Source organism: Capricornis sumatraensis, chromosome 8 (assembly GCF_032405125.1).
Source record: "Capricornis sumatraensis isolate serow.1 chromosome 8, serow.2, whole genome shotgun sequence".
Lineage (NCBI taxonomy): Eukaryota > Metazoa > Chordata > Mammalia > Artiodactyla > Bovidae > Capricornis > Capricornis sumatraensis.
In genome coordinates this window covers 341165-358610 of record NC_091076.1, presented here as the reverse complement: position 1 = coordinate 358610, position 17446 = coordinate 341165, and the positions used below count along the sequence as shown (strand labels likewise).

At 59.8% G+C, this 17446-nt stretch overlaps 1 protein-coding gene across 4 annotated transcripts; it reads right to left on the bottom strand.

The window, feature by feature from the left end:
* Window positions 1–7835: 7835 nt before the first annotated feature.
* Window positions 7836–15861, bottom strand: LOC138084614 (uncharacterized). Of its 4 annotated transcripts, none has more exons than XM_068978960.1 (4): window positions 15588–15861; window positions 9494–9614; window positions 8526–8711; window positions 7836–8304 (listed from the first exon to the last, which is right to left on the bottom strand). In XM_068978960.1, exons 1-4 carry the CDS (start codon window positions 15691–15693, stop codon window positions 8031–8033), a joined length of 687 nt encoding a protein of 228 aa, XP_068835061.1. In that variant the 5' UTR covers window positions 15694–15861; the 3' UTR covers window positions 7836–8030. The 4 variants fall into 4 exon arrangements, 2 of the variants coding, with proteins under 2 accessions (XP_068835061.1, XP_068835062.1); XM_068978961.1 differs by having other exon boundaries at window positions 7836–8249; XR_011145212.1 differs by lacking the exons at window positions 9494–9614; window positions 15588–15861 and adding an exon at window positions 9058–9119.
* Window positions 15862–17446: the final 1585 nt, after the last annotated feature.

Below are 17446 nucleotides of genomic sequence, written 5' to 3'. Positions count from 1 at the left end.
TCGTCGCAGAACCTGCCCTCCCGACCACCCACACGGCCTCCCTGGCTATCAGGGTCTTAGCCCTACACCCACGTCTGCGGACTGGAACAGGCTGTTCCGAAAGCAGTGAGGCGCTGGAGGCCCGACGTTAGGGGATTACAGCAAAAGCTTCCGGTGTAGCAACCGGGTCACGGCCAAGCATAAGAAGAGAATGCCTGGGTGTTTTCGACTGCATCACAGGGCTTGAGGAATCTTAGTCCCCTGACCAAGGGTGGAACCCTGGCCTTCCGCAGTGACGGTGCCTAGGCCTAACCATTGGACCCCTGGGGAATTCCCAAGAATCCCTGTTTTTAAAACTCACGCTGCGAGCCTATGGACAGGGTGTGGCTGGACATTTTGGGTTCACTGTAAAACACCCGTGAGGGTCAAATGTGTGGTGAATACGGACAGGACAGCGTTGCTGGGGTTGGACCTGGCTGATGAAATTCGGGTGGGTTGTCACACTTTAAAAATGAAAGACAGCAGCCCCATGGGTTGCAGCCCACGAGGCTCCTCTGTGGGATTCTGCCGGCAGGAATACTGGAGTGGGTTGCCATGCTCTCCGCCAGGGGATCTTCCCATCCCAGGGATCAAACCTGGGTCTCCCGCATTACAGGCGGATTCTTTACTGAGCCACCAGGGAAGGCGCTAATAGTAAAGAACCTGCCTACCAATGCAGGAAACGTAAGTGACCTGAGTTTGATCTCTGGGTTGGAAAGATCTGGAGGAGGGCATGGCGACCCACTGCAGTATTCTTGCCTGGAGAATCCCATGGACAGAGGAGCCTGGCAGGCTACAGTCCTTAGGGTCACAAAGAGTCAGACACGACTGAAGCGACTTAGCACGCAGATGCACACACACTTTAAAAATAATAAATGATGGAAATGGTCTGAAAAAGCAGAAATGTACGACGTAAGGGCGGGCATCATTTTGACCGCTCCCCCTGGCATTCAGTCCATCTGGGCTGGGGCCGGTCTGGTCTCTGATGCCTGGCGCCTGTCCCGCCCGCGGGGCCCTCTGGGGCCTGCTGAGCCATCCCACCTGGGCCCCCTCTCCCCCGCCCACTGCGCCGCGGCCCCTGCTCCTCCCGCGCCCACTCTCCCCCCTTGACGCTCTCCCCGCACAGCCAGGAGGGAAAGGCACCTCGCTGCCCAGCCGCAGGGACCCACTTGATGCTGCAGGGCGCCCGGACCACGACGCGGTTTTAGAAAGTGCGGCTCACGCTCCGTCATCTGCTTTGCGTCTGGGGAGTGGAGTCCGGCCCGCGCCTGCCTTCTCTGTGGGCGCGGCCAGCATCAGGCCTAACCCAGAGCCGCTGCCCGCCGCTGCGTGGCCAGCGGAACAAGAGCTGTTTCTGCAGAAACCTCTGGCTTCTTTCTGAAGCCAAGGCGGGTCACCAGGGACGCCCGCGTCTAAAGCTCAGGCCCCTGCCCGTTAGGGTGGCGCCTTCCAGGCCAGCTGGACCCCTCCTCCGTCCCCTGAAGGGGGCCTTCTAGGATGACCGCGCCTGGGGGGCTGCGCCTCTGTCCTCTGACCCCTCCGCAGGAGTCACACCGGACAGGAAGGGACCGGCGGGGCCGGGCGGGGCCGGGGACAGGAGGGGCGGGGCCAGGGACAGGAGGGGCGGGGCGGGGCCGGGGACAGGAGGAGCGGGGCGGGATGGGGCGGGGCCGGGGACAGGAGGGGCGGGGCCGGGCCGGGGCGGGGCGGGGCGGGGCGGGGCCGGGCCGGGCCGGGCCGGGCCGGGCCGGGCGGGGCGGGGCGGGAGGGCCTCGGCGGCAGCTCGCTTCCTTCCCCTCTGATCGTCTCCCGCTCCTCGCGTCCTCCTGCGCGCGCCCAGCTCGGGGTCCGCGAGGACTGGACGGCTGCTGAGGGCTCAGGCTCCCATCACCCTAACCTAAAACAGCCCAGGAGGAGTGCGGAGCCCCACGGTCCTGACAGCTCCCTGTCAGACCCTGCCTAGGGTGCAAAAGTTTATCTTTGGGGCTCCCCATAGCCCTAACAGACGCGCACGTTTCCCGTTTCAGAGCTTCCTTTTGTTCATACGGTGGAACACTCTTGGCCTCCGCACATTATCCTGATTTCTGCATATACCTGCCTGGTTTGGGGGCCCTTTCAGGACTGGGCGTGATGCTGCTGTGGCCCCTCAGTGGCCAGTGGGTGTCCACCACCTCACTAGCCTCCTAGGTGCCCTCCTCCGGCTGCGGCTCCCCCGCCGGGAGCACAGGGCACCCTCCGCGGCCGTGTGACCTGGGGTACCCTCGCGGAGAGGGGCTGGGCAGAGGGAACGGACCACGTGTAGGGACCTCACTGAGGAAGGCTTTCTTAGCTTTCTGTGCTAATCTTTGGAACTCTGCATTCAGATGGATATATCTGTCCTTTTCTCCTTTGCCTTTCGCTTCTCTTTTGTCGCCTATTTGTAAGGCCTCCTCAGACAGCCATTTTGCCTTTTTGGATTTCTTCTTCTTGGGGATGGTTTTGATCATGGCCTCCTGTACAATGTTATGAACAGGAGTTCAGGATTGTCCATAGTTCTTCAGGCACTTTATCAGATCTAATCCCTTGAGTCTGTTTGTCACTTCCAATGTGTAATCATAAGGGATTTGATTTAGGTCATACCTGAATGGTCTAGTGGTTTTCCCTACTTTCTTCAATTTAAGTCTGAATTTTGTAATAGAATGGGAAAGACTAGAGATCTCTTCAAGAAAGTTAGAGATACCAAGGAAACATTTCATGCAAAGATGGGCTCAATAAAGGACAGAAACGGTATGGACCCAACCGAGGCAGAAGGTATTAAGAAGAGGTGGCAAGAATACACAGAAGAACTGTACAAAGGTCTTAAGGACCCGGATAACCGTGATGGTGTGATCAGTTACCCGGAGCCAGACATCCTGGAGTGCGAAGTCAAGGGGGCCTTAGGAAGCATCACTATGAGCAAAGCTGGTTGGAGGGGACGGAATTCCAGCTGAGCTGTTTCAAATCCTGAAAGATGATGCTGTGAAAGTGCTGCACTCACTATGCCAGCAAATTTGGAAAACTCAGCAGTGGCCACAGGACTGGAAATGGTCAGTTTTCATTCCAGTCCCAAAGAAAGGCAATGCCAAAGAATGCTCAAACTACCGCACAATTGCACTCCTCTCACATGCTAGTAAAGTAATGCTCAAAATTCTCCAAGCCAGACTTCAACAGTTCATGAACTGAGAACTTCCAAATGTTCAAGCTGGATTTAGGAAAGGCAGAGGAACCAGAGATCAAATTGCCAACATCCATAGCATCATAGAAAAAGCACGAGAATTTCAGAAAAATATATACTTCTGCTTCATTGACTATGCTAAAGCCTTTGACTGTGTGGATCACAATAAACTGGAAAATTCTTAAAGGGCTGGTAATACCAGACCACCTTACTTGCCTCCTGAGAAATCTGTATGCAGGTCAGGAAGCAACAGTTAGAACTGGACATGGAACAACAGACTGGTTCCAAATAGGAAAAGGAGTACGTCAAGGCTGTATATTGTCACCTTGCTTATTTAACTTATATGCAGAGTACATCATGAGAAATGCTGGGCTGGAAGACGCACAAGCTGGAACAAGATGTGTGGGAGAAATAAATAACCTCAGATTTGCCACCCTTATGGAAAAAAGCAAAGAAGAACTAAAGAGCCTCTTGATGAAAGTGAAAGAGGAGAGTGGAAAAGCTGGCTTAAAACTCAACATTCAGAAAACTAAGATCATGGCATCCGGTCCCATCACTTCATGGCAAATAGATGGGAAACAGTGGAAACTGTGACAGACTTGATTTTCGTGGGCTCCAAAATCACTGCAGATGGTAACTGCAGCCATGAAGTTAAAAGATGCTTGCTCCTTGGAAGAAAAGCTATGACCAGCCTAGACAGCATATTAAAAAGCAGAGATATTACTTCGCCAACAAACAGCCATTAAGCCATGTTTTTTCCAGTGGTCATGTATGGATGTGAGAGTTGGACTATAAAGAAACTGAGTGCCAAAGAATTAATCTTTTGAACTGTGGTGCTGGAGAAGACTCTTGAGAGTCCCTTGGACTGCAAGGAGATCCAACCAATCAATCTTAAAGGAAATCAGTCCTGAATATTCACTGGAAGCACTGATGCTGACGCTGAAGCTCCAATACTTTGGCCACTCGATGCGAAGAACTGACTCATTGGAAAAGACCCTGATGCTGGGAAAAACTGAAGGCAGAGGAGAGGGGGACGACAGAGGATGAGATGGTTGGATGGCGTCACCGACTCGATGGACATCAGTTTGAGCACACTCCGGGAGACGGTGAAGGACAGGGAGTCCTAGCATGCTGCAGTCCATGAGGTCGCAAAGAGTCGGACAGGACTGAGTGACTGAGAGGAACTGAAGGGACCTCACTGGGCAATAGGAAAAGACCCGTTTCTTGTCCCAGTTCAGCTCTTCAAATAACACAGGCCTGTGGTTCCTCTGGTGTGGCTGTGCCTTCTCTTCCATGTTTCTCTGGGTGACTCCTTGCTCTTTTCCCCCGGTCTCTGCCCCTCGCTGGGTGTCCATGCCCCCCCTGGTCTCTGCCCCTTGCTGGGTATCTATGCCCCCCCCAGTCTCTGCCCCTTGCTGGGTGGCTCTATCCATGCCCACCCTGGCCTCTGCCCCTTGTTGGGGGGCTCTGTCGATGCCGCCCCCACCCCCAGCTGTCAGGCGGGCTTAGTTTGATCCCAGGTGGCATCTATCCATCTCTGGACCAAGTGTTTGTACCAGGCCAAGCAGAATGGGCAGTGGGGCAGGGGTGTATGGGGCCCTCCTGGCAGGCAGGCTGGGGCCGTGGGCCTGGGAGGTGCCAGGAGAGTGCGGGGGGTGGGTGAAGGGCCCCGGAGGCGGCCCGGCCTGTGGGCGCTGCCCCACACGGGGGGAGAGGCCTGGTCCCGCCCTCTGTTCTCTACCTTTACCTGCTCCAGGTCCAGCAGCAGAGACCACACCTGCCCTGGCCCCAGTGGAGGTCCCCCCGCAGACCCAGCGGCACGTTCAGGAGGGAAGCCTGCCCTGAGGCTGGCACGCGCGGGGGACGCCCAGGAGGAGACGGAGGCAGGGGCCCTCCCTCAGCTAGGACGGGCCGGGGCCCTGCTGCTCTCTCCCTGCGGGGCCCCAGGCTGGGCTGGCTGCAATCGTGGCATCAGATTCTCCCGGGGCCTGGTGAGGCGCCCGGGCCAGTGCCCTTCAGGTTAGGGTGCTCTGTTGCGGCCCTGGTATTTACTCCAATTCCTCAGCATCTTTACTCACTCATTGGCTAACCCGATCTCCAGGGCCTGTTGCTGGAAAATGGGGCATGGTGTTGGCCCAGCTGCCAGCTTCCTAGGGAGGCCCTGAGGGGGGTGAACTCGACAGGGCCCGGAAAGGCCCAGACCCCTTCCAGCCCGAGGATGCCTCGCAAGTCTGGGGCTAGGGCAGCAGGGAACAGCAGCTGTGCCTGGCAGCTCCCCGCCCTCCTGCTGCTGCCGCGTGGACGGGCTCTCGCTTTTGCTGAGTGGAAGCTGCAGCCATGGGTGCTGAGGCCCTGAGTGCTGAAGCTGGGCAGCCCCTCCCGACCAGAAGGCAGCGGTAACAGGGTGAGGGCCTGCGCCCGGCCCCCACGGACCCCCAGGCCTCAGCCCGGGAGACTCCGGACGGGAGGAACGACCCCAGGAGGGTGCTGGCTTGGGCTGGGCTGCGTCCCCACAGCAGCCCAGGAGGTGCCCCTCCGCCTGCCAGTGCCCATCGCCCACTCTGCCCTGAGCTGGCCAGCCCTGCCAGGAGAGCGGAGGCCTGGTCAGGCTCAAGAGCCTCAGGTGAGTCGTTGCCCAGGCTCTCGCCCGGTCCAGGCCACCCTCCTCCAGGAGCCCAGCACCCTCAGCCCCACCTCTGGAGCTCCGTCCCTGCACACGCACACCTCCTCCTCCTTCCGCTCTGGGGCCTGGCCTGCCCTTCCACCCCCAGACCAAGGGGTCTCTCCGCCAGAGAGGTCTTTGAGCACCGGGAAATGCACCCCAGATGGGAAGGAGGGGCGTCCTGATGACTCACGGCAGAAGTGTGGCAACTTCGTGCCGCCAGAGGTCAGCATCTTTTCCAGGTTCCACTGGGCCCCATGACTGGCCCTGAAACCCAGAGGGGCCAGGGGTGAAGACATCGTGGGGCAGGAGGCCTCCCCTGCCCTGCGTCCCAGGGGCCCAGCACGGACCTGCCTGCACACCCGGCTAGGATCCTGCCTGGGCCGCCTGGTCCCACGTGCTGGTGCCCTTACCTGGGCCACCCCCACAGGGAGTCAGGGACCCAGTCAGAGCAGGTGCAGCCCCGGGCAGAAATCACAGCAGCCGAGGCGAGGATCACAGCCCCCAGGAGCAGGGGCGTCCCAGCGGGGACCAGAGCTCCCTGATGAGGATGTCCACCCAGACCCTGCCTGTTCAGTTTGGCTGTAGCCCTGCCCTGGAGCACAGCTGCTCCTGCTGCCGATGGCCCCGCCTGGGCGCCCCTGCTGCTCCTCGGCTCTGATCCCTGCTGGGACGTCCCTGCTCCTGGGGGCTGTGCAGATGGGAGGTCAGTCCCCGCCTGGCTGCCCCCGCCCTGATGGCTCTGATCCAAGTCTGGGGGCCCCTGCTGCTCTTCGGCTCTGATCCCCACTGGGACGTCCCTGCTCCTGGGGGCTGTGGTCCCTGCTGGGGCGTCCCCCCTGCTGCTCCTCGGCTCTGATCCCCGCTGGGACGTCCCTGCTCCTGGGGGCTGTGGTCCCTGCTGGGACGCCCCTGCTGCTGGGGGCTGTGGTCCCTGCTGGGGCGTCCCCCCTGCTGGGGGCTCTGGTCCCCGCTGGGACGTCCCTGCTCCTGGGGGCTCTGGTCCCCGCTGGGACGCCCCTGCTCCTGGGGGCTGTGATCTTCGCCTCGGCTGCTGTGATTTCTGCCCGGGGGTGCACCTGCTCTGGCTGGGTCCCTGACTCTGAAGAGACACATTCAAGCCTCACCTGATTCACCTAAGATCCCCGCCGGGACTCACCTGCCTGTCCTGGGCTCTGACCTCTGCCAGGCCTCACTTCCTCATATTTGGCTGTTATTTCCGCTCAGTCCAGGGCCAGCAGGGTCTCCCGCTTCTCCATCGTCCAATACTGCGAGACAAAAAACCCAGACACCCCAGGGCACCAAAGAGCCTCGGAGATCAAATGAGTGAAGCCGGCTCCCTGTTTTAAGCGCTCTGGTCTGTCTGACCAGCAGGGGAGAAGACCACTCTGCCCAGCTGGGTGGCACCCCAGGTTGGCGCGTCACAGCTTGCATGCACACTCCTAACACTTCCACTTCCCAGCTCCCCTCCCAGCCGCCTGAGAGATCCTGTCACAGTGAGACGACAGAACAGGAAGGGAGCCAGAAGGCCCAGCAGGAGTGCCGACCACAGTGCAGCGTACCGTGCGCCTGGCCCTGAGTGTGAGGAAAGGAGAGGCCAGACGCGCGCTGGGCAGGGAGCCCTGAGGCTTCCGGGAGCACGCCCTGCTTACGCGGATGCCTGAGCGACAGGGCACTGCCCTGTGGCCCCGCGGTTAGGGGGCACGGGTTCGATCCCTGGTCGGGGAACTAAGATCCCACATGCTGCACAGCGCAACCAAGGGGAAAAAAAAGCATGAGCAACAGAAAAAAATGGATAAAGTAGACTTTATCAAAATGAAAAGCTGTGCTTCAAATGACCCCATCAAGAAAATGTAAAGACAGCCCACACAACGAATAAGACATATTTGTGAATCACCTGTCTGGTAAGGGGCCTAGTATACAGAATATATAAAACTCCTAACTCAACAGTGAAAAGCAGCAGCTCAGTTAGAAAACGCACAGAGGATGTGGACAGACTTTCCTCCAAAACCCACCCAGCTCCCGAGGGCAAGGCCAAGGGCACGGGCACATCCGGGTCACACGGAACGGCTCCTCCCAGCAACGCGAGTCCGGGGAGAGCCGGCAGCCCTTCCGGACCGCGGACCGGAAGTGCTGCTCCGCGGAGGAAATCGGACGCTACACGTGGGTGCCCACGCTGCTCCGCGGAGGAAATCGGACGCTACACGTGGGTGCCCACGCTGCTCCGCGGAGGAAATCGGACGCTACACGTGGGTGCCCACGCTGCTCCGCGGAGGAAATCAAACGCAAGAGACCACAGACTCCGTGATGCCACTGAGCCGAAACGTCCCGCGCCGCCGGGTCCACAGACTGAGACCGGGTTAGTGGCGTCCAGGGCTGGGAGAGGGGCGAGGGGCAGGTCTGCTGGTGAGTGAGGGGCTCTGAGGAGGTGCTGAAATGTGGACAGAGGGTGATGGCTGCGTAACCCCGTGAATACGCTAAAACCACGGAGTGGGATATTTTAACACCTGCCTTTGGCGCTGTGAGAGCTGAAGGAAAGCTCTCTGACCAGATTCCCACCGTCTCAGCCCCAGGACCCCCACCCCCAGGAAGGCCCCACTCGGAGGACCATGGGGCTCTAGCACGAGGCGCTCACGCCTCCATTCGACTCACCTTGCAGCCGGTTCTCGCTGGTGATCTGCCCAGGGGACACGCTGGCCGACCCTGAGGGCACTGGTCGGGGGAAGGACACGCGCGACCTCAGGGGCCTGCGTGGCCGAGGGTCTCTCGTCCACAGTTCTGAACACTGCGCAGGGGAAGCGCCGCATCGTCCCGTTCACAGTAAGTGTCCACTCAGGCCTGGAGACGCACGGGAGGCCCAGCCAGTTGGGAAACGGCTTGGGTGTGTGAGACTCATGGAGAGGACCGGGGGCAGGGCACTGCAAGGGTCGAGGGCTGAGGCCCTGCATCCCCACCTCGGCCCCCAGGGAAGACAGACTCGCGCGGCCTGTGTCCCTGACCTGGGGCAGGAGGAGAGACACGGGAGGGTCCCGGACACGAGCGTGGGGCCCTGGAGCGGCTGAAGCTCTGCTTGCCACACGCCTCCGCCTCCCAACTCCTCCGCCCTTTGCCCTTCACCCCCTGCCCCTCCATCCTTCTTCCTCCCTCGGCTGTGGCTGCAACACTGCACCCACCAGCGCCTCACCCCCTCGCTTTCTCCGGCCTTCTCCGCGTTTCCCGATCCAGACCACTGTCCATCCTCCTCGGCCCCACTCCGTCCTCCCCACTCCCTCCTCCCCCCAGCACTACTTCCTGCCATCCCCCCTCTCTCACCCTGCCTCACCCCACACCCCTCTTCCTGCCGGATCCACCCCCCTCCGGCTCCACCTACCCGCCTCCGCTCCCTCCGGCATCCTCTCTCCCGCCTCCTCTGGGCCAAGAGTCTAAGCTCTGACCTTGGGCTCCTTTCAAGGACATGGGCACCCCTGGCAGCAGCTCTCCCCACATGGACTGCTGAGGGGTCCACATGGATGCGCCTGGCCCGTGGTTGGTGCTGGGGGTCAGTGTTGGCCCGGCTGGAGCCCAGGGGAGTGAAGTTACCCACCGTGGCCACAAGGCTCAAGGGCGGCGATGGTGCTCACCTCTCTGACCTCGAGCTGCTGGAGCTGCACCTTGTCTGTAACGATGGACCAGGGTCGGGTTGGGTGGGTTTTAGCAGGGCAGTCAAGTGAGGATCAGAGACCCGTGAGGGCTTCCAACTGCCTGCAGACATGAAGCAGAGTGGGTGCCAGCAGTGGGCGGAGCTGTGGGGTTGCTGCCCCTCCAACCCACGGTGGGACCCCAAGTCAGAGGTCAGGGTGGTTCTGAGCCGCTTACCTCGCAGGTGTCTTGCCCGCGGGAGAGGGTCGTGACGCCCTGTGGCCTCAGCTGGGAGGCCTGTGCTCTCCCACCACCCCTGGGGCCCCTCCCGGGCCCAGGCGCCCCCTCGAGAATGGAGGTGGCGCGCCATGGTTGCCCGGTATGGCCACCGTGGCTCACATAGCACCACGTCGCGCCCTTTGCACTTAGCAGTCTCCGGAATCTTCCTCACGCCCTCCCAGGGTGTGTCTTTGTTAAAGGCTGTGTGACCTGCATTTAGTGGGTGCGTCATGCTCCACCAGGGTTCCTTAGTGACAGGCACCCCTGTTCTGGTGTGACGGGGGCTCCAAGCACTTGCTCCTCCCGCCTCGGCGGGTGCGGTCTGTCTCCTCTGTGGAACCCACAGACCCCCGGCCGGAACCCTCCCAGGTTCCCGGGCCCGCAGACCTCCCCCTGTGGTGAGCAGTGCCCGGCGACACTGCTCCGCTCCCAGTCTGCGCATCTCTCAGTGAGATGCGCAAGCGCGTCCTAGCAGCTTCCTTTCTACTGCGAACTGCCTGTTCGTGTCATTTCCCGCCCTTCTGCCCTCTAAGAGATTGACCCGTAGGAACTCCTCACACATTAAGGGCATTAGAACTGGAAATATTTCCCCACAGTTTCCTGTCTTCCTCTAAGTTTGATTTGGGTTTTCCTCCCCAAGCAAATACTTGATTTTCCTGTGGTTGAGTCTGTCATAAGCAGCATGGAGGATTCTGTGTGATTTGGAAAGGCTTTCCTCAGTTACAGCAGCGTGAGTGAGCTTTCCCTGTGACTTGCGGCTGCTGCGGCTAGTCCCTCCCCGACTACCCTGGTGCCACGCGGTTGCTCCTCGGCTCCCGCGCACCTTCCGCCCGGGGGCGGCTGGGGGCACGGAGGGCGGCGCAGGCTCCAGGGCTGCCGCAGAAGGGCAGGCTGCCGCAGAGCTCCCTGCCGCTCACTCCTTCCCTCTGTTCTCGTGGGCGGGGCTCAGAGGCCGGGCCCTCCCAGTGGGAAGGGCCTGAGCCGGGCGGGCCAGAGTGGGCCCTCTGTGCCGGGGCTGCTCACCAGGCCCAGGGCCAGGAGGGCAGGGGCCTGGGGTGTGAGCTCAGCGCTTGCTGTCACTTCTGCCCCCAGGTTAGGGGTCAGGTGGGGCCCCACCAGAAGGGAAGCGGGAGGGCACAGGGGTTGACTGGGAGCTCAGCCAGCGCTGCGTCCACAGCCTCGCTCTGCACGGCCCCTGACCCGCAGGAACCGGCTGGGCAGCGACACTCAGGGCCTCACCCGCAGGCGGCATCCTGCGCAGCTGGGCCCCGCCTGCCTCCTGCTCAGTCCATGAGCCTCAGGCCGGCCCCAGCACAGCAGCTGCCCTGGACTGGAGCACCCCTGCCACAGGGCCGCCCCATCCACCGCGTCTCCCCGGGTGTCCGAGCCTCCTCCCCAGACTCAGGAAGGCAGCCCGCCCGCCCGGCCTGCCCCCAACTCCGGGCTCGTTTTCTCCAGCACTGGGCACCGGGAAGCACTTGGGAACGTGGTCCTGATTCCCGGTTTCCTGAAGTCCACAAGGCGAGCTGCGGGGCAGTTAGGCCGCGCGTCACAACCGCGGAGCTCCTGGCCCCGGAGCCGGGCTCACAGGCAGGCCCGTGGAGATGAGAGGCTGCGCCCCCAGCCAAGAGCAGTCCCTGCCCACTGCTGCTGGAGGGCCTGCGTGCAGCAGCGAAGGCCAAAGAAACTAAGGCTTTTCAATTAAAAAATAGAGATTGAGGGAGAAAGTAAACAAACAGGGAAATAAGAGCAGTTTTGATCAGCACGCAGACAGTAGGGGGGGGAGGGCACGCTGGCTGGGACACTGGGGACACGCCGCACGGAGATGGGGCCCCAGGAAGGGAGGTGACCCAACCGTGTTCCTCTCACAACCTCAACAAACGCAAACCCATGGAAACTGAGAGGGACGAGGCGCCCCGCCGTCCCGCGTGTCATAACCAACGTGTCCTACGGAAATGAACCAGTCCACAGAAGCCTCGACACATGGCTGACGGGCTTGACCGAGGGGATGCGTGGAACCAGGGGCTGCCCGTGCCGCTTGAGCGTATGTGCAACGCACACGAGGGGGAGGGCAGACCTCGGGAAGCGCTGCCCGAGGTTTCATGAGGAACAGGCTCTGCCACTAAGTCGGAGCCGGAAGCCCGTTACGGCCTGACCAGGGGCCGGGCGTGTGTGAGGCGCGCGGACGGGCTTCTGCCCCTGGCGGCAGGAGGTCCAAGGTGGGGCCGAGTCAGAGCCCGTGATTCGGCCTGACCCGTGAATGCTGGTGCTTTGGGGGCCCGGGGGCAGCCTTGACCCACGCGGCACCTGGACGCAGCTGCGCCCTGCCTCCCCCTGCACGTGGGCACAGAGGCCGGCCACTCGGACCTGCAGCAAAGACCCCTGCCGGGCTCCAGGCTCAGCTCGAGCCGTCGGAGCCAGGAGAGGCCCGTGGCTTGGTGGCCAGGCCACCCGGGGACCAGGGGCAGCAGCTCCTCCTAGGTGAGCCCCACGGAGCCCTGCCAGGGCTGGAGGTGAAGGGCTCCGTGCAGACATCCCAGCTTCAGGCAGGGAAGGCTCAGGAGGTGGTTCTCCCAGGTGTCTCAGCCACCGGCCCACCCTTCCCAGGAAGCAGATGGACTGGGTGGTGGGAGGCACTGCCCCCATGAATCCTGCCCTGATAAGGGGCAAGGGTGGGTGGTACCCTCATCCAGCCCTGGGTGTGGTCTGAAGAAACCCTGAGGGCTTCCTGGAGGAGCTGGTCCTGTCAAGCTGTGAAACAAACCTGTTTGGTCGCGAGGCACGTGCTTCATGGGCCTGTGACCGTAAGAAAGGGTTATGAAATGTGTATGTGCCTGTGTGATCTGATGTTTGAGGGAAAAACAACAAAAGCTTGAGAACATTTAAAAAATACACGTGTAGCAAAAACACACCGAGCCTGGGGAGGGCCCTGCTGGGCGCGCCCGGAGCCCAGAGACACTGACACGCACACAGGCCTCACAAAGTTCCTGTTGATCATTAACAAACAAAAGCAACCTCGTACATTTGGAAACAGCTCTAATAGTTAATGGTTCTAAGAAGACATCATAAGGAAATTAGAAATACTTCAAGCTGGCAACGCTGACAGGCACAGGAGGCGGCAACCACGTGTTTCAGCAGAAATGCCAGCCTTCATCTGATTTAAGAGTCACCGAAGACCCTGGAAATGGTGGGCGGCTGGGGCGGCGGGAGGCTGGTGGCAGAATGGGGCAGAGCCTCTGAGTGAGAGAGGAGGAGGAAGGAGGTCACAGGAGGCCTGGGAGCTGGTCCTTCCAAAGGCCTGGAGCTCACGAGCGTGTCTACCAGCAAGCAGGCAGCTCAGGGACCCCAGGGCAGGGACAGCCCCCAAGGAGCCAGGGCACGGAGGCAGCAGCCTCTCCACTGAGTGAGCGGCCAGCAGGCTGCCGCATGAGCTGCTCCCCAGACCCGGCTGAGTTCCTCGCCACCGCTGGGCAGCCTGTCCTCACTGTTGGTCTCCGCTGACTGTGGTTGGCACAGCAGGCGAGGGTGCCGAGAGCGAGGGCAGCTCAGGGCCACGAGAGATGTGCTGCACAGCCACTGCGGTGGGCGAGGGCGCGGGGCCACGCCTCGGGCACCAGCCCCTCCCTCCTGGCCCCCTGGCAGCTCCTCACCGACAAGACATGGCCTTGTGATCGCACACCTGGATGAGCGCCCCAGAGAAATGAAAGCACACGTTACGGCAGCCCCTTCCCAACAGCCCTATGTGGGGATGAGGCGCAGGTGTGGCCCTGCAGCACGGGGGCCATAGCCATGACCCGACGGGGACCCTCTCCAGAGAACCAGGCGGCCCGCCAAGGCCAGTCCCCTGCCTCGCACCGCGTGCACGATTTCTCCGCTGCAAGGGCCAGATGCCCACAGCCGGCCCTTGGGGCACGGGGGCCGTTTCCTCACAGGCCCAGATCGTGGGCCCTCCTGTGCCAACAGTCACCTGCCTGCACATGACATGCCTTCCAGCCGTGCATCTTCTTACAACGTTTCTCTAACCTGCTTCTCCCTCCCCGATGACACAGACTCATGGGAACAAGCGCTAATACAACCTGAGCATCCTAACCTGCTTCTCACTCCCCGATGACACAGACTCATGGCGACAAGCACTAATACAACCTGAGCATCCTAACCTGCTTCTCACTGCCCTGATGACACAGACTCATGGCGACAAGCACTAATACAACCTGAGGAATACAAGACTGCATCCCACACCACTTTAAGCCGAGTCCTGGCAAAGAGCCGCCCACGTGTCCTGTTTCAGAGGTAATCCTGGGCACACGGACTCCTTGTCCTTCAGTGCTGGTCATTTCCTCAAACTGCAGGACAGAAGGAAGAGTGTCTCCTCCCAAGGGCCGCGTCTACAGGGTGCAGCGGAGGCCCGACACTGATGCTAGCAGTTCTGAGGCAGAAATGGGTCAGGCTGAGCTAGGAGCTGCAGGCAAGCTTTCTATTTATAGCCTCCTTGAGGAAAGCGGTGTCTCTGAACGTAGGCCTTTGGGGGCTAGGTGGTCCTGTATTGTGGCACCAGAGCTGCCCCTGCCCGGCCCCCGGCCCGAGATCTGGGAGCAGAGCTGGCCCCCAGCAGCCTGTCCTGGACAGGGCGTCTACCTGCTGGTGGGGGACGACGCTGGGGACAAAGGGGCTCCTCTCCAGACTCCACCGGCTCCTGAGACTCACTCACCAGCTGGCCTCCAGGCTGCTCCTCACGCTGGTGGCCAGCCCCGCGCCCATCCACAAGGCGCCCCGTGTCGCCTCTCGTGGACCTTCAGCTGCCTGGCACCCTCCTGCGGGCTCCTCCTGCCAGCCCGTGCCCGGGAACGACGACACCCAAGGTGCCCCTCGTTCCTCCGCACTCGCTCGTTGCTGCTGTTCAGCCGCTCAGTTGTGTCCAACTCTGCGACCCCGTGGACTGCAGCATGCCAGGCTTCCCTGTCCTCCACTACCTCCTGGAATTTGCTCAGATTCAGGTCCACTGACTTGTGATGCCATCCTCTGTCGTCCCCTTCTCCTCCTGCCTTCCATCTTTCCCAGCCTCAGGGTCTTTTCCAATGAGGCAGTTCTTTGCATCAGGTGAGAAAAGTATTGCAGCTTCAGCTTCAACATCAGCCCTTCCAGTGAGTATTCAGGATTGATTTCCTTTAGGAACCACCTACTAATATGTGTCCAGACACACTGACTGTGGAAATAAAGGTTTTATTCTAAAGACCCTTCTCCTCTTAAAGTCCTTCAGGGCCCCTGAGCAGAACGAAGACCCTTGTGGTTGGAGCAGACCCTTCCTGACAGACACTGGGGGGCACCACATCTGAGGGCTGACCAGCCAGGAGGAGCAGGCTGGTCTCCAGGTTCCCAATCACCCCCCCGCCCACATCATCCTCACAGCCAGGGGCCACAGTGTCCCCTGCTCCAGTGAGACCCTGGGTGCCCCTGGCCAGCACCTGCAGCAGCCCAGATCTCACAGTCTTCATTAATTCCATTCCAAGTGTCCACCCACAGGTGTGCATTTGTGGGTACGTTAGGTGTGATCTTTCTGAGACCACGACCTCAGGAATCTCCTGGCAACCCAGTGGTTAGGACTTGGCACCCACTGCCAGTGGCTCAGGTTCGATCCCTGCTCGGGGAGCTAAGATCTCACAAGCCACACGCAGCACAGCTGAAAAAGCAAGCAAATAGCAGCAACAAAACCTGCCTTTTCCCTCCGTTGTATGAGTTCATGTCATGGAGCTCCACACTGTGACTTCCACCTCTGTGCCCAGCAGGACCCCCAAGCAGGCCCGTGAACCAGCGTCTCACCTCTGCTGACACACCTCCTGCATCTGCGTGGCATCCCACGAGCTGCCGCGCTCAGCCTGTGCACACACGGCTGTCGCTGGTCCACACCTGGCTCTTCGCTCCACATGGCTCTGCCCCCTCCTCCTTCTTCACCCTTCTCCCCCGCTGGAGCCCTCTCTGCTGTGCTCCCGGGACCTGGAGCTTGGGGTCAGCCTCACACAGGGCTGGGGCTGTGCTAGTGGGAGTCCAGCACAGTCTCCCCATGAGCCCGTGTTTCTGCCACCACAGGCAAAGCTAAAACAGTCTCCCCGTGTCCTCCTTCTGTGGGATGGCCTGATTTCCGGGAGAGAAAGTTCTAGGTCAAAGGTCACATATCATTTCCGCTTTGCCAGACTGCTTTCCAAACAACCATCCCTCCAGACAACACCACTAACATCAGGACACACATCTTTGCTTCGATGGAGTTTGCGTCTCATGCGAAGTCTGACTGCAGGGCGATCAAGGCAGTGAATTCTAAAGGAAAGCCACCCTGAATTTTAAGTTGGGTAACGTGATTCTCACACTTTAGTCTTCTTTTTCGAAACTGTGTAACTTACTCTTGTTCGTTGCGTCTCCACATGTAAGTTTTAGAAGCAGCTTGTCTCTATCTACAAAAGACTTGCTGGGATTTTCACTGGAATTCTAATTAATTTGTAGATCAACTTAAGGAGAACTGAGATCTTCACTATGTTGAGTCTTTCTGTGAATGGACATGTATGACTCTCCATTTATTTGTCTTAAAATTCTTCCCTCGTGTGTTACCTGAATCTCTGTGCTGCAGCTGAAACTCACACGACATTGTGCACCCGCCCCACCTCAGCCCCTCTTGGCGGCGCTGGGTCTTCACTGCAGCTTGTGAGCTTCCTCTGGCTGCGTGCAGGGCCTTCTCCCTCGGCGCACAGGCTCTACAGCACACACGCTCAGTGGGTGCAGCACGTGGGCTTACTTGCTCTGTGGCAGGTGGAATCTTAGTTCCTGGACCAGGGATGGAACCATGTCCCCTGCATTGGAAAGTGGATTCTTAACCACTGGACCACCAGGGAAGTCCGTCTTTGTAAGTTCTTAAATAGAATCTGTGCGGCGCTCAATCAAAAGTAAAGAGGTATATCAGGAAATAAGGTGCATTCAAAGGAGCAGGCGGCAGAAACTGACCCAACAGAGGGGAAGACAGTGGAGCTATTTGACAAGGACTTTAAAAGAAATACACTGAATCGGCTCAAGGAGTGAAAAACAAGATGAACGAATCTGGGGTCGGGGAGACCTGGACACAAACAAAATGAAGCTGCTAAGGAGAAACAGAATAACTAAGCTCAAGAGCTCAGCGGTGGCTGTAACGGCAGGCCTCCAGGTGAGACAGCGAGTTAGTGAAGCAGAAGGCAGCTCGGAGGGGGCCGTGCAGACTGAGGCAGAGCGCGAAAGCGCGTGCAAGCTAGTGAAAAGCACAACAGACACTGGGGTTCAGCGGAAAGGTCAAGAATATTTCTAACTGAGTTCTAGATGAAGGGCAGAAAGAGAATGAGGCATACAAAACACATGAGGAAATGCGAGCTGAGACTTTCCCCAGACGGACGAGAGAAGTCGGGCCACAGAGTCCAGGAGCACAGTGAGCACCGAGCCACAGATTCCAGGAGCGCAGTGAGCACCGAGCCACAGATTCCAGGAGCGCAGGGAGCACCGAACCACAGATTCCAGGGCAGTGAGCATCGAGAAGGGGAGACACAGGGAAACACACACCCAGGCACAGCACAGCAAACCTGATGACTGAGAATAAAGAAGAAAGCTTAGAGCACCTGGGAAGACATGCCATCTTCAAAGGAGTGATAGTAAGAATGACAGAAAGC

Bases quoted from the DNA above. Each gene is read 5' to 3' on its own strand.
- LOC138084614 (XM_068978960.1), bottom strand. From the start codon at position 15,693: ATGTGGAGCGAAGAGCCAGGTGTGGACCAGCGACAGCCGTGTGTGCAC. The intron at 9,615-15,587 runs GTGAGACGCTGG...TCATGTCTGCAG, and splicing joins CAGGAGGTGTGTCAGCAGAG to GCAGTTGGAAGCCCTCACGG. The intron at 8,305-8,525 runs GTGAGTCGAATG...TCCACATTTCAG, and splicing joins CAGCGAGAACCGGCTGCAAG to CACCTCCTCAGAGCCCCTCA.